Genomic DNA, 25,490 nt, shown 5'->3' with positions numbered 1-25,490 from the left:
GCTGTTAATGTTGAGATTTCCGTAGAATGCTTGTTGCCGTTAATCGCGTTTTTTTACTGATTCGTCCAAAATCCAGAGCCACTCGCCGTTGAGCGACGTTCAGCACGTGGATGGAAAACTTTTTCAAGAGCGAAAAACTTTTTCCAATTGCCGTACAGCTTTGTAGCTCCATATGTTGTCTCAAGTATTTAATTTTGACTAAGGATTACTGTACGATATATGTAAAATAATCCGTTTTCTCAAAACTTTTGAAATGTCACTTGTTGTAATTAAGGTTAGTTTATGAGTGTTATGGGGTGTCTCATCCCTAAGAACGTGTTTTCTAATGTGTTTTGTATGACGATATTAGTTGACACTTAGACTGAGTGCCATAAAGACCTTTGGTCTCTAGTAGTCTCTTGCGGTACCCATTGTGTGTAGTCAAACGACTGTACCCCACGGGGTTTTGGTGTTTAGAGGACCTGCAACACAGCTACGTTATGTTGGTTGTATTCGGCAGTGACCCACTTTCTTTGCTGTCAAGTGTACATTTTCAACACTGGGTTCTTAAAAATACAAACAATTCCAGTCACACAGTGAATACTGACAGTGCTTGGAGCTCTAGTTGGGGTTGCCTTTATGGCAATTCAACAACTTTCTGACTTTCGCAGGAAGTTTGAAAACGCTTCTAACTACAAACCTGCTACCAGGTTACTATTCGTCCAATATAGCTTTATATTGCCGCTATGCACAGTGAAAATATTGGTCACTCAATTCAACAACTTTCTGACTTTCGCAGGAAGTTTGAAAACGCTTTTAACCACGAACCTGCTACCAGGTTACTATTCGTCCAATATAGCTTTATATTGCCGCTATGCGCAGTGAAAATATTCGTTACTCAATGCGTTGCTACTAAACAAGGCGGTGAAATTTGGCGTTAATTGGCTACGGCAACAAACGACCTACGCTAACGCCTTTGACAACAGCGCCTTTCCTGTTCTCCTGACCACATCAATTGGTCCCTAGACGACTGGAAAATCGTGGCCTGGTCAGGAATGTCCCGACTTTATTTGGTAAGAGCTGATGGCAGGATGCAGACCCCCCGAAGCCATGGACCCTGGTTGTGAACAAGGCATTGTACAAGCTGGTGGCGACTCCACAGTTGAGTGTGTGCTGTGTTTATATGGAAATGACTGTGTCCTCTGGTCCAACTGAACAGAACATTGAATGAAAATAGGTATGTTCTGCTATTCCTAGACCATTTGCAGCCATTCATGAACTTCATGTTCCCAGACAACAATGGAATTTTTATGGATGACAATGCACAATGTCACTGGGCGACAATTGTCCATGATTGGCTTGAAGAAATTTCTGGATAGTTCGAGCGAGTAATTTTTCCACCTGACAGCCCTTCATAAACATGAAAGAACATTTAGGGGACATAATCGGGAAGTAAGTTCGTGCACAAAATCCTGCGCGGAAACACTTTCGCAGTTACGGACGGCCATAAAGGCAGCATGGTTCAGTATCTCTGCAGAGGACTTCCAGCGACTTGTTGAAACAATGCCGCATAGAGCTGTTGCACTACGCCGGGAAAAAGGAGGCCAGACACGATATTAGGAGGTAACCCATGACTTCTGTCAGCTCAGTGTGTACACTACGTCATTAATATAATTTGTGCACAGTAACAACCTTACAACACTACAGTGCTGAACTGTATTATATGCCTTCCGGGAGTCAATTCAGTGTCGTCTCTATCATCTTCTGTTTTGGCATCTGACTATTCATCAAGCAAATGAATGGATGATTTTGATCTACTTACTGACGTCACATCAGACTGAATCTTCATAGAATTTATTGTCAGACCGTTAGGCAAATTTTGTTTTCATACTCGTTAACCCCTGCCCACATTGCTCTCTTTACGCTCATTTGGGCTTCATTCAGTGTTTGTTGATCTCTTCGGCTTTGACTACGCATCTTAGAAATGAAAAAGTGTTGTTCATCTGGAAGATATGCTGCGGGATATAAATATCTATCAGGAAACTGCCATAGTAATACAATATAAACAAACAGTAGACGCAAAAATTCTCTTAATAATTATGGTACACATCTCCAAAAATTCTAGTAATACTTTGTGAAATCTACATCTACATCTACATTTACACTTCGCAAGCCACCCAACGGTGTGTAGCGGAGGGGACTTTACGTAACACTGTCATTACCTCCCTTTCCTGTTCCAGTCGCGTATGGTTCGCGGGAAGAACAACTGCCGGGAAGCCTCCGTGCACGCTCGAATCTCTCTAATTTTACATTCGTGGTCTCCTCGGGAGGTATTAGTAGGGGGAAGCAATATATTCGATACCTTATCGAGAAACGCACCCTCTCGATACCTGGACAGCAAGCTACACCGCGATGCACAGCGCCTCTCTTGCAGAGTCTGCCACCTGAGTTTGCTAAACATCTCCGTAACGCTATCACAGTGACCAAATAACCCTGTGACGAAACGCGCCGCTCTTCTTAGGATCTTCTCTATCTCCTCCGTCAATCCGACCAGGTACGGATCCCACACTGATGAGCAATACTCAAGTATAGATCGAACGAGTGTTTTGTAAACCACTTCCTTTGTTGATGGGCTACATTTTCTAAGGACTGTCCCAATGAAGCTCAACCTGGCACCGGACTTACCAACAATTAATTTTATGTTATCATTCCACTTCAAATATGTTCCGCACGCATACTCCCAGATATTTTACGGAAGTAACTGCTACCAGTGTTTTTTCTCCTATCATATAATCATACAATAAAGGATCCTTCTTTCTATGTATTCGCAATACATTACATTTGTCTATATTAAGGGTCAGTTACCACTCCCTCCACCAAGTGCCTATCCGCTGCAGATCTTCCGGCATTTCGCTGCAATTTTCTAATGCTGCAACTTCTCTGTATACTACAGCACCATCCGCGAAAAGCCGCATGGAACTTCCGACACTATCTACTAGGTCATTTATATATATTGTGAAAAGCTATGGTCCCATAAAACTCCCCTGTGGCACGCCAGAGGTTACTTTAACGTCTGTAGACGTCTCTCCATTGAGAACAACATGCTGTGTTCTGTTTGCTAAAAACTCTTCAATCCAGCCATACAGCTGGTCTGATATTCCGTATGCTCTTACTTTGTTTATCAGGCGACAGTGCGGAACTGTATCGAACGCCTTCCGGAAGTCAAGGAAAATGGCATCTACTTGGGAGCCTGTATCTAATTGTTTCTGGGTCTCATGAACAAATAAAGCGAGTTGGGTTTCCACAATCGCTGTTTCCGGAATCCATGTTGATTCCTACCGAGTAGATTCTGGATTTCCAGAAATGACATGATACGCGAGCAAAAAACATGTTCTAAAATTCTACAACAGATCGATGCAGAGATATAGGTCTATAGTTTTGCGCATCTACTCCACGACCCTTCTTGAAGACTGGGACTACCTGAGCTCTTTTCCAGTCATTTGGAACCTTCCGTTCCTCCAGAGACTTGCGGTACATGGCTGTTAGAAGGGGGGCAATTTCTTTCGCGTACTCTGTGTACAATCGAACTGGTATCCCGTCAGGTCCAGTAGACTTTCCTCTGTTGAGTGATTTCAGTTGCTTTTGTTTGTTTGGACCTTATTTCGATGTCAGCCATTTTTTCGTTTGTGCGAGGATTTAGAGAAGGAACTACAGTGCGGTCTTCCTCTGTGAAACAGCTCTGGAAAAAGGTGTTTAGTATTTCAGCTTTACGCGTGTCATCCTCTGTTTCAATGCCATTATCATCCCAAAGTGTCTGGATATGCTGTTTCGAGCCACTTACTGATTTAACGTAAGACCAGAACTTCCTAGGATTTTCTGTCAAGTCGCTACATAGAATTTTACTTTCGAATGCACTGAACGCTTCACGCATAGCCCTCCTTACGCTAACTTTTGACATCGTTTAGCTTCTGTTTGTCTGAGAGGTTTTGGCTGCGTTTAAACTTCCAGTGAAGCTCTCTTTGCTTTCGCAGTAGTTTCCTAACTTTGTTGTTGAACCACGGCGGGTTTCTCCCGTCCCTCACAGTTTCACTCGGCACGTCCTGTCTAAAACGCATTTTATGATTGCCTTGAACTTTTTCCATAAACACTCAACATCGTCAGTGTCAGAACAGAAATTTTCGTTTTGATCTGTTAGGTAGTCTGAAATCTGACTTCTGTTACTCGTGCTAAACAGATAAACCTTCCTCCCTTTTTTATATTCCTATTTACTTCCACATTCAGGGATGCTGCAACGGCCTTATGATCACTGATTCCCTGTTCTGCGCTTACAGAGTCGATAAGTTCGGGTCTGTTCGTTATCAGTAGGTCCAAGATGTTATCTCCACGAGTCGGTTCTCTGTTTAATTGCTCGAGGTAATTTTCGGATAGTGTACTCAGTATAATGTCACTCGATGCTCTGTCCCTACCACCCGTCCTAAACATCTGAGTGTCCCAGTCTATTTCTGGTAAATTGAAATCTCCATCTAAGACTATAACATGCTGAGAAAATTTATGTGAAATGAGTTCCAGATTTTCTCTCAGTTGTTCTGCCACTAATGCTGCTGAGTCGGGAGGTCGGTAAAAGGAGCCAATTATTAACCTAGCTCGGTTGTTGAGTGTAGCCTCCTCCCATAATAATTCACAGGAACTATCCACTTATATTTCACTACAAGATAAACTACTACTAACAGCGACAAACACGCCTCCACCGGTTGCATGCAATCTATCCTTTCTAAACACCGTCTGTGCCTTTGTAAAAATTTCGGCAGAATTTATCTCTGGCTTCAGTCAGCTTTCCGTACCTATAACGATTGCGGCTTCGATGATTTCTATCAGCGCTTGAAGTTCCGGTACTTTACCAACGCAGCTTCGACAGTTTACAATTACAATACCGATTGCTGCTTGGTCCTCGCATGTCCTGACTGCCCCGCACCTTTTGAGGCTGTTGCCCTATCTGTACTTGCCCGAGGCCATCTAACCAAAAAAACCGCCCAGTCCACGCCACACAACCCCTGCTACCCGTGTAGCCACCTGCTGTGTGTAGCGGACTCCGGACCTATCCAGCGGACCCCGAAACCCCACCACCCTATGGCGCAAGTCGAGGAATCCGCAGCCCACACGGTTGCAGAAACGTCTCAGCCTCTGATTCAGACCCTCCACTCGGCTACGTACCAAAGGTCCGCAGTCAGTCCATAGTTTACGATTTACTTTCATGCTAAACGCTGTTTTAAAAATAGATTGATTTCTTAATATTTCTACTAGAATTCTTTGCATTCACTGGTAAGGATTTTAGTACAGAGTCACTTGCATTCATCCAACGGAACGAATCTAGTAGTCACCCCATATCATGTGTAATGACTGGTTGATTCAGCAACGAATGCTTTGTCTGATGTTGCAGAAAGTGTCTGAGACAGAGAGAATAATTCACCTGTACATGAATTTTGTCTCCGGTCACTCAGATAATTTATGTAGCGTAAAATTAAGTTCTTTTCGCTCTATCCAATATGCCACTGACGCTTTGTCATAAAGGTATTTTTTTCTCATTGACCGGTGAGGTGTAAAACAGAACGACTTCAAACCTCGACTGTCATTTTTATGGAAACAGAGGCTTTAGGCGCTGTTAGCAGACTACAAATCTCCGCGTATATACACAGTGCCAGCAGAGGTATCCATACCAAACTTACGACCAAGTAGGAATCTTTGACAGACGAGTCTCCATGACACCACGGCGTCAGTGATCCTGTTTGATATGCACTTATGAAGCCCTCTGCTTCATTAGACTCCAGTATTCTGTTATTTACCGTATTTTGAATTTGTCATTTGGACATGATTTGGACTTGGATAAAAATTGGATCTGGATAAAATTTAGAGTTGTATATGATTTATATTCGACATGATTTAGACTTTGGCAAAATTTGGACTTGTATATGACTCCAATTTAAACACAAGAACGTGGATGTGACTAGAACGGGAATTTTAATAAGATTTTGATATAACTGAGACTTGGACACAACTGGCGCCGCAACACAATGTTTCTTGGGCAGAACTGGGCCTGGTGCGCAACCAGGCATAGCACACAACTGGGACTGGCCCACAACTGGACCTGGAGCGCGACTGGGCCTTACATGCGACTAGGCCTAGCACACGACTGGGCCTAGCACATGACGGGGCCTGCTGCGCTTCTGGACCAAGTGTATGACAGTGACTGGAGCATGACCAAGGCCAGACACTGTCTAGGAGCAAGACATAGATTAGGATTAGGTCTTGGACATGACTAGGACTAGGGATAGGATTACGCCCTGGAACAGCCAGGACAAGGACACGGCACTGAACACAACTAGGCCTTGTACATGACTAAAATCAGTAACTAAGCATGACTAGGACTAGTAATTCGGTGCGACTAGGACTAGGACTGATTTGGAAATAACTTGGATTAGGACGAAAGCTTGAACAAGACGAGGACTAGGACCTCAGACTTGGAGATAACTGGTAATACTACTACTACTACTACTACTACTGCTGCTACTACTACTATTAACGTGGTGCTAGTATTGGTACATCTCACTAAAATGTTCAGGAGTAATCAGAATTGTGGTAGTAAAATAGAGATCAACTTGTTCTCCCTGCTCAGTTTTCAGACGTCATCACGTAATGAGATAACGCACTGTGATTTTACAATATAGACTCAAGAGCGGGCTGTTTCAGGCGTAGCGCCCGCATATGGGATGCTGCAACGGCACCACAAAACGGCTGTGGGTAAATCGGCCTCGTGAGCAATCAAGACTGTGTAAACAGGGAAAACCAGATACTGTCTAATGACGTGAAAACGTTAAGGAGATGTCATAGTAACAACGGGAAACTTGAGTTACTCCCAGCATATCGAAAGTTGAACAAAGGGAATGCAGTTAGGTTGTTGTTGTAGTCTTCAGTCCTGAGACTGGTTTGATGCAGCTCTCCATGCTACTCTATCCTGTGCAAGCTTCTTCATCTCCCAGTACCTACTGCAGCCTACATCCTTCTGAATCTGCTTAGCGTATTCATCTCTTGGTCTCCCTCTACGACTTTTACCCTCCACGCTGCCCTCTAATACTAAATTGGTGATCCCTCGATGTCTCAGAACGTGTCCTATCAACCGATCCCTTCTTCTGGTCAAGTTGTGCCACAAGCTCCTCTTCTCCCCAATTCTATTCAATACCTTCTATTAGTTATGTGATCCACCCATCTAATCTTCAGCATTCTTCTGTAGCACCACATTTCGAAAGCTTCTGTTCCATATTTGTCTAAGCTATTTATCGTCCACGTTTCACTTCCATACATGGCTACACTCCATACCAATACTTTCTGAAATGACTTCGTGACACTTAAATTAATACTCGATGTTACCAAATTTCTCTTTTTCAGAAACGCTTTCTTTGCCATTGCCAGTCTACACTTTATATCCTCTTTACGTCGACATCATCAGTTATTTAGCTCGCAAAATAGCAAAACTCCTTTACTACTTTAACTGTCTCATTTCCTAATCTAGTTGCCTCAGCATCACCCGACTTAATTCGACTACATTCCATTATCCTGGTTTTGTTTTTGTTGATGTTCATCTTATACCGTTCTTTCAAGCCACTGTCCATTCCGTTCAACTGCTCTTCCAAGTCCTTTTCTGTCTCTGACAGAATTACAATGTCATCGGCGAATCTCAAAGTTTTAATTTCTTCTCCATGGATTTTAATACCTACTCCGAACTTTTCTTTTGTTTCCTTTATTGCTTGCTCAATATATAGATTGAATAACATCGGGGATAGGCTACAACCCTGTCTCACTCCCTTCGCAACCACTGCTTCCCTTTCATACCCCTCGGCTCTTATAACTGCCATCTCGTTTCTGTACAAATTGTAAATAGCCTTTCGCTTCATGTATTTTACCGCTGCCATCTTCAGAATTTGAAAGAGAGTATTCCAATCAACATCTTCAAAAGCTTTATCTAAGTCTACAAATGCTAGAAACGTAGATTTGCCTTTCCTTAATCTATTTTCTAAGATAAGTCGTAGGGTCAGTATTGCCTCACGTGTTCCAACATTTCTACGGAATCCAAACTGATCTTCCCCGAGGTCGGCTTCTATCAGTTTTTCCATTCGTCTGTAAAGAATTCGCCTTAGTATTTTGCAGCCGTGACTTATTAAACTGATAATTCGGTAATTTTCATATCTGTCAACACCTGCTTTCTTTGGGATTGGAATTATTATATTCTTCTTGAAGCCTGATGGTAGTTCGCTTGTCTCATACATCGTGCACACCAGATGGTAGAGTTTTATCAGGACTGGCTCTCCCAAGGCTGTCAGTAGTTCTAATGGAATGTTGTCTACTCCGGGGGCCTTGTTTCGACTCAGGTCTTCCTGTGCTCTGTCAAACTCTTCACGCAGTATCGTATCTCCCATTTCATCTTCATCTACATCCTCTTCCATTTCCATGATATTTTCCTCAAGTACATCGCCCTTGTATAGACCCTCTATATACTCCTTCTTCCTTTCTGCTTTCCCTGCTTAGCTTAGAACTGGGTTTCCATCAAAGCTCTTGATATTCATGCAATTGGTCTCCTTTCTCCAAAGGTCTCTTTAATTTTCCTGTAGGCAGTATCTATCTTACCCCTAGTGAGATAAGCCTCTACATCCTTACATTTGTCCTCTAGCCATCGCTGCTTAGCCATTTTGCACTTCCTGTCGATATCATTTATGAGACGTTTGTATTCCTTTTTGCCTGCCTCATTTACTGCATTTTTATATTTTCTCCTTTCATCAATTAAATTCAATATTTCTTCTGTTACCCAAGGGTTTCTACTAGCCCTCGTCTTTTTACCTACTTGATCCTCTGCTGCCTTCACTGTTTCATCCCTCAAAGCTACCCATTCTTCTTATACTGTATTTCTTTCCCCCATTCCTGTCAATTGTTCCCTTATGCTCTCCCTACGCTCGAAATGTCGGTGGTTGTCGAGGACTTTACCAGGCTTCATACCCATAGAGTATTTGACTATTATATTAACTGAGTGTGATCTAGTGCACGAACCTGTGTGAGGAAATACAACATTTTATAATATTCGTAAAAGATATTATTTCCTTCATTTAGGAAGTAACGAGAAGTTTAGAAGCAGCACTTAGAGCTGCCCTAAGACGCAATATTCTGTTCTGTGATCGATCGTGAATTCGAGAACGTTCTGCGTAATATTATATTATTGCTGTCATAATACAAGAAAATGAGTTTACAACAGTTATGATTAACTGTAACTATTATTCTGGCGACCATACCTCCTGGTTGTTCATGAGCAATTTCTGTGGTGTCAAGGAACCACTGTTTAACATCATCATGAACAGGAAGATGACAAGCAGAGGTAATCGCCAGACTAACAATCCAATAATATACAGCTATAGCGGATTATTTAACTGCACTTACTGGCACCAATTTTTTTTCACAACAATCACATTGGTAATGGAGATCAACACATGACTCGCTGTACGAGAAACTCACAATAGTTTTGCAACTGTATGACAGAAATATAAAAGGTTGACGCGGAAGTATACCTTTTGATTACTTAACACCTGCTTTGTTTAACCTTCAAATCTAAAGGGAGTGGAAGGGCTGACTCAACAAGTGAACATCTCAATTCCAATGTGTTCATTAATTACCAAAAACAATCTGATAAAAGCTGACAGACGCTACTCAGGCAAGATTATTTACGAATCACTCATTACATAAAATCATAAGCGAGTTAACAAATCATTAGCCAACGATCTCCCATAAACATTGAGAAACGCCACTCAGGCAAAATATTTAATAAACTCTTTCACTGCATAAAATTATTGATAAGCTAATAAACCATTATCAACGATCTCATATAAATATTGACGTGAATGCTGAATTTGACCATAACTTTAACAAAACAACTCTAGTTAGAACACGTTGCTTAAGAACCTTTCAATTCCAATGCTTTAAAATTACATTTAAAGTAATAGTGGACACACAGCTCAGTTTTAACACTAATACTTAGAACATATTTATTAAAACGTAACTTGGGAAACCTTTCCAATTTCTTGACTAGAGAACCTTGCAGAGCGAACCACGCAATTATTCAAATGCCCATTGGTTTGTAAGATGAGCTTTTAGGGCATAGATAGTTACAGCTTTGTACAATCATAGATGTGTAATAATAGAAGTAAGGCCCAAGCCAGTAAGGCCGAAGCTTAATCACGAACGGTGGAACCGACTGATGAACGTAATACTTCACTTCGAACCAAGACGTGCCTCCGTTTGCAACCCCACGTCGATGGGCCACCGAAATGTGAACTCAGAAAACGCTACCGAAGAGGAACACACGAGCTCTGGCGAAGTCCACCACCCGTAAGCCAACCTTGTAATCTAAAGGGAAGCTCTGCGCTTCGGTTGCCCGCTCCCTCAGCTCACTGAAACATAGGCCACACTCGACAATAGAAAGCCAAAACACTTTTCTTCACATTCAAGACTGACCAGTAAATTAACACTATATAATCAAGGCTCAACAACTTTAATTTCACTCGCAAGTCCTTTCTTAAATTGAAACAGTACCTCATAAACGGTTAAAGTGGGAAATTACATGGCTCACGCGAACCGACACTCATTAGAACTTAATGACACACATATTGATCACCTTAAGTGAGCCTGCTAAGTTCACCACGGTAAACTTTAGAAATGAAAACTCAGACTGCCCGCAGAGGACATATTGACATGGATTAACCAATATCGTAAGCAAATTAAAAACTTGCTAATTAACTAATATTCTGCCAATACATCAATATTTTGCGGAAGCAGAGCACACGCTTAGTAAGAGGCATCAAACGAAATCGAGCACACATAACATCACGCGTCCAGCAACGTCCTACTGTACCAAGAGCGATCACAGTCACAGTTACCTAAACTCTCTTAGTAATTAGAGTACTTAACTGGGTATCTTAATGTTGGGTCGATTTTGCGAAGATGTCAGACCATCACTTCGCAAGACCTTAACAGCTTGTCCCTCCAAGGAAGCGGGCACATCCACAGCTCACGAGGTTGCCGCAGAATGTGCAGCGCCGGCCAACTCCCGCCGCCTCCTGTAGAACCACGTGATAATCGCCGCCCGGGCTCAGGCCCGCCGTCTTCGCTTCTGCCCGCCGTCTTCGCTCCTGCCCGCCAGCCAATCGCCGACTCGCGCACCGCCGCCTTCCGTTCTCAAAGCGTTGGTTTTTCTTACTCGCGGTCGGCACTCGCTTATATCCCGAACCGGCCCACGCCCCAAGACAAACCTCTGTACTAGGAAATCGATCGTATTCATGTCAGAGATACTACTGGTGCCGGACCCGCCACGGCTCAACTGTGAAATATTGATGACATTAATTTCACGAAAATAAACGAAGTGTTTGATTGAAGGTGGAGCCACAAATCATATAGTGACAATACACCGAATTAGACAGTTTCAGAAATAGGAGGGTTGAATGAAATGTTAAGCCTCAACTTTCGCAACTCTGCATAACTTTTTTTCTAACTTGCGGCAGAAACTGGTGCAAGATTTCTGCGATCATTGTACGTTTGACTGAGCACATTCTTAACACTGCTAAGGGGGTTGGTACCGCACTGTTTTAGTAGACGGCAGTCTCTCTTCTAGATCTCCAGTTGGCATGACGTTTTAGCTGTGAACCGTTGGGCTGTTAGAGAGTAAAGAAAGAAGACTTGACTAAAAGGTCGGCTAATGCAATATAAGCAATGTACTGTTGTTTAACTCTTGACTATAAAAACCTTATCCTAAAGAAAATTCATCAGATAGTGCAAGCCGTTTGTGGAGATTGTATTGTTGAGATGCGAGCACTGTGCGTCGTGGACCTAGTCAGTTTAAAGATGGCGAAGCGTGTCTTTCTGTGACAGCAATCACTGAGTTTTACGTGAAAAATGTGTACAGTCGGCTTAAATATAATCGTCGTGTTATTCTGCGAGAATTTAAAGCGTTTCGAATCCTGCCTCGGGCATGGATGTGTGTGATGTCCTTAGGTTAGTTAGGTTTAAGTAGTTCTAAGTTCTAGGAGACTGATGACCTCAGATGTTAAGTCCCATAGCGCTCAGAGCCAGCCAATTTAAAGCGTAATCAGAACTAGACAAGAACATGTATGTCACATTGTTTCTTTGTTTCACTGCCGGAAGACCTGCGTGCCATCGGTGCTGGAGCTGACATCTGAATGTGCGCAGACTTCAGATTTGGCAGGTATTCCTCTCTCATTGCAAAAATAAAAGTGCCGATTTTTTGTAAAGCCTATTTACGACACAACGAATCGGAGAATAATCGGACAAGATACGTCAGTCTTTCAAATATTGACACAAATACTCACCCCTAATGAAAGAAATTAAAGAAATAGTCCTGAACTTGAAAAACCATGGCATCATTGTTTTGGGACCCATCTCGTGTTATCCATGTTGATTTCCTTGAACGTGAAACCACTACTAGTCCAGAATGTTACGTTATAATACTGTGAACTTTCATACGACTATATGCTTCCGGAAGCATATAAATGTTGAATCACTCACTTCACATGCCGCCACAACAGAACTTCAGAAACAAGTTCATTATCGAACGGCATACTCTATACAGGCCATATTTGGCGCTCTCTGACTTCCATCTATAGCAGATAATAAAGTAAGATCTGAGATGACATCACTACTCATCTGATGAAGGAGTTGAGAGAACTGTGCGGGACTGGTTGTGGAAGAGCATGTCGCCTTCTTCCGCGACGACTTAAGAAAACTTGTAATTTTTCCGCTTTCCCCGGTTAACTTCATGACGAAATAGTTCACTGGAGAATGACCAGAGGTCAGTGTTTCCAACGGGCACAATGTTTCAAAAATGGTTCAAATGGCTCTGAGCACTATGGGACTTAACATCTATGGTCATCAGTCCCCTAGAGCTTAGAACTACTTAAACCTAACTAACCTAAGGACATCACACACATCCATGCCCGAGGCAGGATTCGAACCTGCGACCGCAGCAGTCGCGCGGCTCCGGCTTGAGCGCCTCACAATGTTTCAGCAAGCGATCACATTACCATCATCAGGTGTGTTGATGAGCTGACCACTTGTAGGCTGTAGGGGCGCTTTTATCTCTTTCCCCGCTCGCTTAAATATTCCGTTCTATCCATCGACTACACCCAGTATCTTCTCGCCAACTGCTCCCACTCTGAGCTATACATGTCGGACGGTGCGTACTGTCTAATATCGTTTCCGAGAACACCAGCACCACATCGGATGGCAGCGGCCTAACAATTGAACAGACGCAGAACATTGCCTATCTGAATTACACGGATTTAAGTATCACCAAGTTAAGGTTCTGACACTGAAATTTAGCTTCTGGGTCTGTGTCATTAATGAATCCATCGACGAAAGAGTAAGGGGAATGCTGATCAGTCGTGATAGCGGCTACATCCCTAGTAAGTTCCGGTTAAGAAGAGAAAGGAAATACGCCACAACAGACTGTCTTCGGCGACAGGCGGAGGAACCGCAGAGGTGCCGACAGCACGCGTATCTGGGCATGAAACAAGGATGGAGCAATGTGTCGGCAAAAGAAGAGGGGGTGGAAATGTTGAGAGAGGACGTAGATTAGAACAGAAAACTGGAGGAAGGAGGAAAGAGATTAACGCGCTGCGTCGAGACCCAGGCGGTTTGTTCATCAGCACACCTGATGATGGCAAAGTGATCGCTTGCCGAAACATTTTGGCTTTTGTAATTTGACGTCTGGCCGCTTCCTTATGAACTACGGTGTTTCGTTCAGAAATGTTGTTCATAGTTGCGAGGTGCGAACCAAGTTGGCTGGTCATTGGGAAAGTAAATATTGGTAATTACGGAGCAACTCATTTTAAGGTTTATTTCTGAGTTTGATTTAGTAATATAATCCTGCAGAATGTGGACGCACTAATCATGTTTTAAACCACGTAGTGTGAACATTCTTGTTGTACTGGACGTTTGTATGTCACATTCATAACAAATTTAACCGAAACTAGGACTCGAAAGACTGGTGCCCTGTGCAGCCGGTATCGCCAGGGCTGCAAAGCAATAGGAACGTGGGCCCAGATTCAGGTGTCTGAAGGTTCTGTCTGCTTCGGCATCGGGGAGCCTCTGGAAACCGAAGCCGCCAGCGACTCCGTCTGGACGGGAGATTGATTGCGGCGGAGCAGCGACCGCATCGAGTTTCGCCAAGTGGCGAGCTTTCTGCGGTGCCACGCAGCGGCGGGCGTAGACTCTGTGTCGCGGGTAGCCGAACCCACAGGTTGTGTTGACTCCCCGTGGCTGCTATGCGAGATCACGGCGCAGATTCATGATGACTCGTGGTACAGTCAGTCTACAAGCAGTTGATACTCTGCATAAAGGTTTATTCCTTCATCTTCCATCTATGTGTGCCAATTAGTGTGCAGATTCGAAGACTCTTCCAGAACCTGCAAAAGGAGGACTCTATCGCAAATATAGAGGGACTTCTCAAATAAGAGAATTAAACGAACCAATGAATTATATCCAGAGGTACCTATGCATACATCATCATTGTCATTTCAACTGCTTAAAGTCGGCAGTTGACGACCTGCTGCGGCTTTATTGCACCTGCCACTGGATGTTGTTTCAGAAGTACTAAGTTTGAATAAGTTTGAAACTGATTGTGAGAAGTCCGCATATATCTAAAAACAGTAATATATATATTTTAAATGATCCTGCTGCGAAACGCCCTATTGTTATTTGTATCTTCTCTCTTTACTACGTCACTCTTATCTTTTACGGAACCCACTCTGGCTAGCAACCTTAATGTATTGGTATAACGATTGTTTTGTAAGTTTTCTGAATCCTGTGGATTCTTCCAATAAATTTATGTCTCTCATCTACTCTACGTGCAATTAATTTTATGTGGTCATGCTACTTTAAACTTCTTCGTACGGTCAGCAACAGATGTTTTATCGGTATGACTGCTTTCAGTGATTGTTCTACAGTCGTGTATCATACGTCTTTTAGTCTATTTATGCACAGTATTTTGCATTTATGTATGTAGACAGTATTTTCGTCTATGTAGCTGGTCATCTGCTAGTATCTGCAAGAAGCATTCATCCTCTGCAGAGCTTCCTGTGCGTTGCGATGAAACTTCATTTTTAACTTTTTTATTGAGTCCCTCGAATATCGTAACACCATATAGTTGCATTCCATCGCCGTTCAAAATGGCTGTGAGCACTATGGGACTCAACTGCTGTGGTCATAAGTCCCCTAGAACTTAGAACTACTTAAACCTAACTAACCTAAGGACATCACACACATCCATGCCCGAGGCAGGATTCGAACCTGCGACCGTAGCGGTCGTGCGGTTCCAGACTGTAGCGACTTTAACCGCTCGGCCACTCTGGGCGGCTCCATCGCCGTGCTATGAGGAAATCTAAAAGCAGAGGCAACAGAAGATTCAAAGAGATTTAAGAAGAATGATTTTGTAGCTCGTAATAAAGAATGTATGTCATTGTCCTTTCGGGTAGATAAAAGGTTTAGTGTCTGTTTTCTTGTCTCTTATTGTTTCGTTGGACGTCACCCATGTTACACGTGAGTTATATGTAATGTTCTATTAAATGAATAATAATACATAACAAGAATAATTGTGTCGTAGCTGTACTCAAAAACTTTACATTAAACTGGGAAAAGAGTTCGCTCACTACCATTGAAAGTTATTTGATTGCCTACTTTCATGCCTTACCATTAGACCAGGTGTTGTTGCACGTTATCTAAGTCATTTAGTAATTAATTCTCGACAGTAGCAGTGAATCACTGTCTACAATCACTATCATGAATCGCCGAATTTACCAGAAATTACGGCGTATACTGCGAGGGACTGTTTACAGTTGTAAAATACATCTGCCTAATTAATTAAAAGATAGCGATACCAATGTAGGAAAATTTAAATAAAAATTACGTTTATAGGACGATAGACACAAAGTAAGATCAGTGTGAAAGTTTTGGTTCTTAGAACGGTGACGAACACCGTATCAATCTAAATTGGACTTATAACACGACCACGTTAGACACTGAGCTTGACGAAATTGGGTGTGTATACGAGGAAACTGAATTCATGACAAAATATCAGAAAGAGTTCGAAAATGTAATGTAAATGAGATACTCGAAAGCTGTAGTTTTGGACGATGATTGAGCTGCGAAGTATCGGAAGATTATAATTAAACTTACACTATTCGAAGCGCCGCAGTGCGAGTTGTATGTATCCAAGACGCTGAGACATCGTAAGTATGTTCATCAATTAGTGTGCTCACAGGGTATTCTGAAAAAAAAAGTAATAGTTCTACTTTCTGTCACCAGGGGACAATTTGGTGCTGTAAACAGTGTGAATGTGACGTGGGCGCAGGAAAAGGGGAATAACGATAAAACACACCGTAACGGTGGTTCTGGCACCTTTATTGGGATGTCATCACTAGTTAAACGTGTTATGAAAATGGTCACCTGACTCAGCAATTTGCTGCATCCATAACATGGTGTGGTAGATGTTTACTGTTGGGTCTTGCCCACTCGTCTCGTAGGGTGCCTAAGGGACTGCTGCGTTCTCAGAATGCTATACAAGAATTCAAGCAAATAACATTAGTAGTTTTATTTCTATAGCGCAGAGTGACAATACTTGGAGATTTACAAGGAGTAGTCACTAGCGATTGGCGACACGCAAACAGTAATATTCTTGGCTCTACATAAGATTCAACAAGTCTGTCCACTGATGTCCGTATACTGAGCCGATCTGAGCGGCCGAGTCTGGCACGAGCGGCGCTTATATTCACTTCTTGCAGAGGTCGCTCCTGACGCGACGCGGTCCTTGTCAGCGGGCTATTGGTTGACGTTTCCTCACCACCGTCTCTGGTCTTCCATTCTTCATCTTCGTTCCGCCTCTTGTGGTTATGCCATAACATTTACTAACAGTAAATCTGGTGTAACCAGACTGTTCGCAGCGTTGTACGCTATTCTTCAGATCACGAAGTGTCTGGATACGCCATTTATAGACCAAATCTTTCATATATCCCCACAACCAAAGTCACATGGCTACTGGTCGGGAGATCTGGAAAGCCACACATCGTGATATTGCATAGAGATGACGCGGTCGTTACTGAAACTTTGCCCAAGCAAACCTTTCAGCTGGTAAGCGACATGTAGTGCCTCCCCATCTTGCACAGAAGTGGTAGTGTTCTTGCAAAGCTGAAATCACAAGGAATTCCTTATAAGGTGCAAATGTCAATGTACGCCTAGATGAAAAACGGACCGAGAACGAAGCAGCTCGTGAAACTACAGGACACAGTCACATCATAAACTGAGTGCAGTGGATGTTCCTGCACAACATATGCTGAGTGCAATCCCGTATGCGATAGTTCTGTCCATTCACGGCACCGTACAGTGTAAAATGTGCCTCGTGAGTCTAAAGAATATTCCCTTGCCACATTTAATCTATTTCCATGCCTGACGATAAATGAAGGGCAAAGTCGTGGCATTGTAGACTACTTGGTGCTTTATTTGCTGTACATTCTGAACCTTGTAGATATGCTAGTGTGAAACGCGCCGCAAAATCATATGAACTGCTGACCAGAGGAAAGACAATTTTCGTGACACAGTGCAGAATGTGAGGCATGTACTGCACGGTTGCCTATAGCTACAGCAAAAAAAAAAAAAAAAAGGTTCAAATGGCTCTGAGCACTATGGGACTTAACTTCTACGGTCATCAGTCCCCTAGAACTTAGAACTACTTAAACCTAACTAATTTAAGGACATCACACAACACCCAGTCATCACGAGTCAGAGAAAATGCCTGACCCCGCCGGGAATCGAACCCGGGAACCCGTGCGCGGGAAGCGAGAACGCTACCGCACGACCACGAGCTGCGGACTGTAGCTACAGCAACATCATCAAGTGTCATGGGAATACGCCTTCTCCCTCTCCGTGCTGCACCACCTAATTCGCCTGTTTCTTCAAATTTCTTGATCATATTCTTTAGCCCATTTATTGATATGGGTCCTCTCCACAGCTGTTCCTGCAATGCAGCGCTGTTATTCATGCGACTTGATAAAACAACTTACCAGCAATACACGGTCTTTCTGCTCAACAGCCATCGTGTTTCGTACAATAAACTTCAGGCTTCTTAACCCTTTAACAAACAGTGACCTCAAAGGAAATGAACATGCGTCGCCAAGCAAAAGACAGCATATTGACGCTAAAACGGGAAACCTTTCGGATTCTGACTACTAACAGCGCCATATTTTCAACTGATGGCAGAAATTGGAAATATTATTCTTCTCAGCATACTCCTCAAGCCCCTTGATTATTGGACATACCTATGTCAGCATCCTGTAACGTATACAACCCACATTGCACCAGTCGGACCACTGTCAGTTTGATTATAACCACCTGGTACGTTAGCTGATTTTAGTTCCGAGGAGGTTAGGTTTGTATTTGTACATACTACTAAGTGTGTGTTAAGTCGTTTTTTTTTATGCCACCTGAAATGAAAGTACTAGCACAGGCTTCAAGGATGTTCCGTTTAATCATGCCCAGGAGCGATAACAGTCACGCAGTGGAAAGCAAGCATAGAGTCGTTGTTCGGTTGCGCGCGGAACGCTCACGTATAGTTGCGTAACCCCAGAATTATTTGAATCGCTTGCTATGGGGACGACCATGAGTTTGGAAATATTACGTAGATACGTAGGGTAATAACGAGGAATGATACCGTTTATTCGTGGTAGATGCGCGTAATTACGTGCCAAATCAGCATCGTCTATGTTAGTCAGCTGCTGCCATTGGCGGAACGTATTGCTATCCGAACAGTTATAAAAGGCTACGGTGGACCGTTAGTACCTGAAAGATTGATTTGAAAAAGCAATGGTGAAATTACAAACTTCAGAGTGAAAGTAGAACGTATTTGAGTGTTAAAACGCGCATAGTTGGATCTAGATGTTAGGAAGTGTAATGATGTGCACTATTAAACTTTCAAATCAATGTCTCTTAACTTACAGTTGAGGAACTTTAATACCACAAAGTAAAGAGACACGTCTTATTATTGGGAAACTTGGTCAAATTCTCTTAACAATGGAGCGTGTTCTCTCTGTTAACCATACCATACCAATGTCCAATCGAAAAATGGTTCAAATGGCTCTAAACACTGTGGGACGTAACATCTGAGGTCATCAGTCCCCTAGACTTAGAACTACTTAAACCTAACTAACCTAAGGACATCACACACATACATGCCCGAGGCAGGATTCGATCCTGCGACCGTAGCAGCAGCGCGGTTCCGGACTGAAGCGCCTAGAACTGCTCGGCCACAGTGGCCGGCTATGTGCGATCGCTGCTAAACTAATCTATAATGTTATACGTCTAGGGCAACTTGATCTAGGTAAACACTGGAAAATGTCTTAAATCAGTAGAGTAATAAAGAAGAGGTCCTAACAAATATTGCATGCAAACTGCATATACTAAAAGCTCGTCTTGATTCAGTATTAAAGGACTTGTGGAGTGTGGGGTACAGTACTCTATGGTTCTGTGGGGCTCCTCGCCTGTAGGTGTGGTTTCTGTGTACTGTTACTGTTGTGTGTGTGTGTGTGTGTGTGGGTGCATAATTTTGTTTATTGCACCGGGATCTTTGGCTTGTTGCAGCTATGAAGGCGGCGATCCTGATCCAGCGCTGGTACCGCCGCTACCTGGCGCGCATGGAGGTCCGCCGCCGCTACACGTGGACCATCTTTCAGAGCATCGAGTACGCTGGTGAGCAGGACCAGGTGAAGGTGAGTGAGAGCGTACTACCCATTAACTGAGCGCTGCTGACCTCTCGTGTATAATCAACAGCCGCGTGTTCTACAGAGGTTTGCGGTAGTGCGTTTAGTATCCAGATCAGTCGAAAATCATTTTATCTGACACAGGAATATCTGTGTCTGGCTCACTCATATTAACAGAATTTTTTTAATTTTTTACCAACTGTGGCCGCCATGAGTTGCAGTTCATCTTTTTATTTGTAAGTAGGTACACTATATAGAAAGAAAACATAGACTGAAGAGCCAAAGAAACAGGTACATCTGCCTAATACCGTGTACGGCTCTCGCAAGCAGGCGGAAGTGTCGCAACCTGACGTGGCAATGGGCTCGACTAATGTCTGAAGTAGTGCTGGACGGAACTGACAACCATGAATCCTGCAGAGCAGTCCATAAAACCGTAAGAGTACGAGGGGGTTGAGATCTCTTCTGAGCAGCGCGTTGCAAGGCATCCCAGATATGCTCAAAATGTTCATGTCTGGGGAGTCTGGTGGGCATCGAAAGTGTTTGAACTGAGAGGAGTGTTCCTGGAGCCACTCTGTAGCAATTTTGGACGTGTGGTGTGTCGCATTGTCCTGCTGGAATTGCCAAGTCTGTCGGAATGCATAATGGACATGAATGGGTTCAAGTGATCAGACAGGATGCTTACGTACATGTCATCTGTCAGACTAGTATCCAGACTTATCAAGGGTCCCCTATCACTCCAACTGCACATGCTCTACAACATTACAGAGCCTCCACCAGCTTCAACAGTACCCTGCTGACATGCAGGGTCCTCGTGTTCATGAGGTTGTCTCCATACCTGTACATGTCCATCCACTCGATAGAATTTGAAACGAAACTCGTCCGACCAGGCAACATGTTTCCAGTTATCAACAATCCAATGTCGATGTTGACGGACCCAGCCGAGGCGTAAAGCTTTGTGTCGTTTAGTCATCATGGGTACACAAGAGGTCCTTCGGCTCCGAAGTCCCATATCGATGATTATACATTGAATGGTTCGCACTCTGAAACTTTTTGATGGCCCAGCATTCAAATCTGCAGCAATTTTCTGAAGGGTCGCGTTGAACGATTCTCTTCAGTCGTTGTTGGTCGCGATCTTGCATGATCTTTTTCCAGCCCTAGCGATGTCGGAGATTTGATGTTTTATCGGATTCTTGATACTCACGGTACACTCGTGAAATGGTCGTACGGGAAAAACCCCACTTCTTCGCTATCTTGGAGATGGTGTGTCCCATTGCTCGAGCGCCGACTGCAACACCACATTAAAACTCACTTATATCTTGATAACGTGCCATTGTAGGAGCAGTAACCGATCAACCAACTGCGATAGACACTTGTGTTATATAGGCGTTGCCGACAGCAGCGCCGTGTTCTGCCTGTTTGCATATATCTGTGTTTGAATACGCATTCCTATACCAGTTTCTCTGGCGCTTCAGTGTATATACCACATGTAATACGTAAATAAATTTCACATGCATTTAGTATGTTTCACATTTGTTTCTTCCGCGTCCCTAGCGAATTTCATCATAGAGTTTCCATCTGAATTCTGGGAAACTCAATTCTGCCAGTAAGTGATTGCCGTTTCCAAAAAAAGTCCTGCTGCTGACAAATGTCTGATATTACACTGTCTTATACCATTTGTCTGTTGCGAGGACGTTAAATGTGTCTGTGCTGTTGAGCTGTGTCGCATGATCTTTGACGCCGAAACACGCATTTAACAACGCAAATGAGAGACAGGTTGTGCTTTATACTTTTCAGGTATTCGAAGTAAACCAATTGGAGGGAAAAAATCAACATGCCATTTTCGGATGTTTCTACGCTGCAACCCTTTTCTTCGACATCTCCGCAACTAGTGGTAGCAGGGGTATCTTACACAGTTTCGTTACACAAATAATGAGTCACGTATATATACAATTTGGTCGAAGTTGCTCCTGGCGTTCCTAGTTTGTCGGTTGATTGATTGGGGGAGGGGACCAAACAGCGAGGTCATGGGCCCCATAGAATTAGGCAAGGATGGTGAAGGAGTCGGCCGTGCTTTTTCAAAGGAACCGTCCCGGCACTGGTGTTCCTGAGTTATGCTTTCATGTCACGCATTTTCAGCACAAGGACTCAGCCATACGGGTCCTATGGGTGTCTTACTGTCACAGTAAAGTTCTCTAGACACCAAGTGATACATGTGCTAATTCTGCTATAAATTACTTCAGGCATTACAGAGATGTCCTCATGTGTCACTGTCTTTCCGTCTCCCCCCCCCCCCCTCCCCCTTTCCTGCAACGATAGGTGTGAATCGTCACCGTGACCGTCACCAGCAGGTCTAGTTAGCCTGAAAAATTTAGATTAGATACTTATATCAGTCGTTATCGAATATTTTTACGTGACACGTCTTCTCATCCCCAACCACATGTGTGGTTGTGGCTCTTTACACCGACAATATGCTCAGACAAATAATTATACAAGTAATGACTATGTACACACAAATTTTGATTCAGACTGGTACAGATATTCCTGAGTTAATTTTCTATGTTACACGCCTGTCACCCCCACCCCTGTGTGTGAACGTGGCTTTTACCCCCAGAAAATCCTTTGCCGACATGAGCACTACAACTCAAAGTTTCATAGTGATCGGGTGAAAGGTGGAGGAGCGTATAGAAGGCGAGCAAAGAAATATTCAATTATATGTACCAGATTTATTGCCTGGCGTTGATTTTTGACCTGCTTCCTACTCACTCATCGATTCCTTAAAGAGCCGAACTCCTGAACTATGTACCGTACAATGATATACCTTTGCAGGCAAATCGGGGCAATATTTGGATACTGTCTGCAAAATGTTTTACGAATATAGTTGACCGTCTTGCCTGATGCATAAATTCTACCTCTTGAACATGAAAAAGGTACACATGCGGCGACTATACTATCTGGCATATGTTTTGGTCCACTTGCTCTTTCCGCAGATTGCTAGAGGAGACACTTAGTGGTCGGATGATGATCATCAAAGACTGAAACCGACTACCAAGAATAACATATTTTCGGATCAACACTGATTACTTTATTAAAACTGAATTTAGTTGGTTGATTTCCACTGTGTCATAAAAAAACGTTAAATATAAATTTAATTCTCTAAGAGTATGTTTTTGATCTTAGATATTTAGTGTGTATTTATGAGCGTGGGTTCTATTTCCCTAATGTGTAATTTATGTTTACATATCCACTTTATGAGGGTTTTGGGCCTTGTGCACGACAAGAATTCTCGCCGTGTACCGAGCCGGCGGATTGTACGAGTTTGTAGCGATACAGTGTGGCTTATGAGAGCGTTCCTACGGGACGTCAGTGGAAAACATGTCGTAGCGTGTCTGCTAGTCCACGATCTGCTACTTCGCCGGGTGCTGGGAGTCTCATTAGTTGCTCCTGAGCCGTTGTACGAGCTAGCTGTCGGTTTTCCCGATGAGTGCTGAACTTTGTATTGATTGTGAAGCATTGACTGTGTTTGTGGAGGAACGACCAATGTTCTGGAATTAGACAACCGAAGAACATTTGGTAGCTTGTAAAGTTGTAAGTGCACAGCATATTTATTTTATTTACTGTTTAGTAACACAGACACATTCTCTGTATAGTTACTATGTTTTTCACATTATGCTGGAATCGGCGCACATTAGGCGAACTTATTCTGCCACGGAATTTTTCAGGATTCAGAAACAAAGTAATTGTCGAACTGATTTATGATGGTATTCGGTGATACAGCATCTCGTACTCCTTGCGAACGTGGGGGTTCTCGTAGTTCAGGGTCAACATCTATAGTCGTATCAGCCCACGTAGTATTAAGTCCTTCTTCTTTAGGGACGAAATTCTATAAACAGCAGACGCTTTCACTGTTTCACTACGTCAGTCGCAAAATCGGTGGAGACTATTAAAGGTCGGTGAAAAACACTTCATTTATTGGCCATTATGCCGAATGGGTATTCCGCAACTCGTCTTGCTTTACTTAAGCGATAGTTAAAAGCACGCTTATTGAGATCCATTCTCCCTCACCATAGGGACTCATTAAATCCTTAGGCAATGAAAACGTTTCGTTCTCTACAGATACATAAGGCATTTCCCCGAAAAATTTGGGAGCAACTTAGTAGGAGGTAGATTTAGTGTGTCCCTTTGTAACCTTTCCATAAAGACTTTTCTTTCAGTAAACTTCAGTCACGGTTTCCGTCATAAGCACCAACATTCACAAAAATAAAACTTCAGGACTAATGAATAGCAACTTTTGTAACTGAAAAATATTCAAATATTTTCTTCTGGGTTCATAATCCTGATGTGTTTACCATCAATGGCCTCTATACAGTTTGGAAAATTTGCAGTAATTTCAAAGTGACACGCTCTATTGGTCCAGTCACGACACTCAAGATTGGGCATATATGTGCTATACAATAACAACCACATCTTCATGTAGACCTCACGTACAATTCTGCTAATGGTTTCTATTCCCAGTCTGAAACTTAATGGAGTTTGGTGAAACTGTTTCCTGTTTCAAGGTACCTGAAATAAGAGAAACCATACCGTTTTGTTTCTATTCAGGTTTCCTTATCTTTTCAGGAAAGATGGTAATAAAAATGGGCAAATATAAGAGATGATTGGAGGAAATATCATAAAAAATTAAACGGATAGATCAGGAGCGGTTCTGGAGCAAACAAGAAGCGGAAACAGATATTTTGTTACCACCTACAATTTATATTAAAAATAGCAGATAGACGAGAAAGTTGTTCGAATTTGCCTGATAATAGTGACAACTAAACCCTGCCGATATGCGGACTGAAAAATATTGTCAACAGCGTATAGATAACGCGCAGAAAACAGGAGAGCTACGAATGATTTGGACAGGTAAGTGATGAGCATCATTCATGCATCTATTGAGCAGTGTCAAAGTATGTCTTTATTAACAGGTATTGGAAGAACTCTGGAAAAACGTATTGATGAGGATATCGCAATTTCAAATAAAAAGTCATGAAACTTATTAAAAGAGTTGTGTCAGAACAACAAAACAGTACCATACATCAGCAATCTTCCAACGTTTCCTGGAATCATGCGTCACATGAACATCGATCTTCCGCGGTACATCATCGTACTAATCATCACGGCGTAATCAATATAACTATTCGGTGTGCGCTCCTGCCAATCACTGAAGTCTCAACTGCAACCAATGAAGACACGTATTCGGAATCGTATGCAAGTCCTGCATCTACATTATCTAATGTTTCAGAGACGTTCGATTTCTGAAAAAAACGAACAGTGATACTTCACCTTAATTTGTATAAGATAATTTTATTCACTGGCTTTCAACTTCGTGTAAAAGCATTTTTTTTTTTTTTTTTTTTTTTTTTTGTAAATTATGGTGTTCCTTTTTGCACAGAAAATAAATATTTCCTGATAAGTAAATTTCAGTTTCGAATGTTGGTGTCTTCGTGCTGCAAATGAGGTCGTAGAACTGATAATAATTTGTCGTATGTTGTTTTTGATATTCTGAATAAATTAAAATGCTTTGTGTCGTTCTCTCGTAATTTTTCATATAGCGTATTGAAGCTACCGAATTTAAATCGGTACTGTAACACAGTATGCACCTAATATGTACTACACAGACGT

The 25,490-nt window shown here is 42.7% G+C and overlaps 1 protein-coding gene across 1 annotated transcript in view; it reads left to right on the top strand.

Annotated features, from left to right (window-relative positions):
- The window catches only part of LOC126473757 (serine/threonine-protein phosphatase rdgC), a 1,849,640-nt gene that overhangs the window by 937,818 nt on the left and 886,332 nt on the right, over positions 1 to 25,490 (top strand). Inside the window, exon 4 of the mRNA XM_050101014.1 lies at positions 19,711 to 19,838. Within this exon, the coding sequence (XP_049956971.1) occupies positions 19,711 to 19,838 (128 nt within the window). The remainder of the gene's footprint in view (positions 1 to 19,710; positions 19,839 to 25,490) is intronic.

This window comes from Schistocerca serialis, chromosome 4, assembly GCF_023864345.2.
Source record: "Schistocerca serialis cubense isolate TAMUIC-IGC-003099 chromosome 4, iqSchSeri2.2, whole genome shotgun sequence".
NCBI lineage: Eukaryota > Metazoa > Arthropoda > Insecta > Orthoptera > Acrididae > Schistocerca > Schistocerca serialis.
Note: the sequence above shows the minus strand (reverse complement) of the source record. Positions and strands in the feature narration are given on the sequence as shown.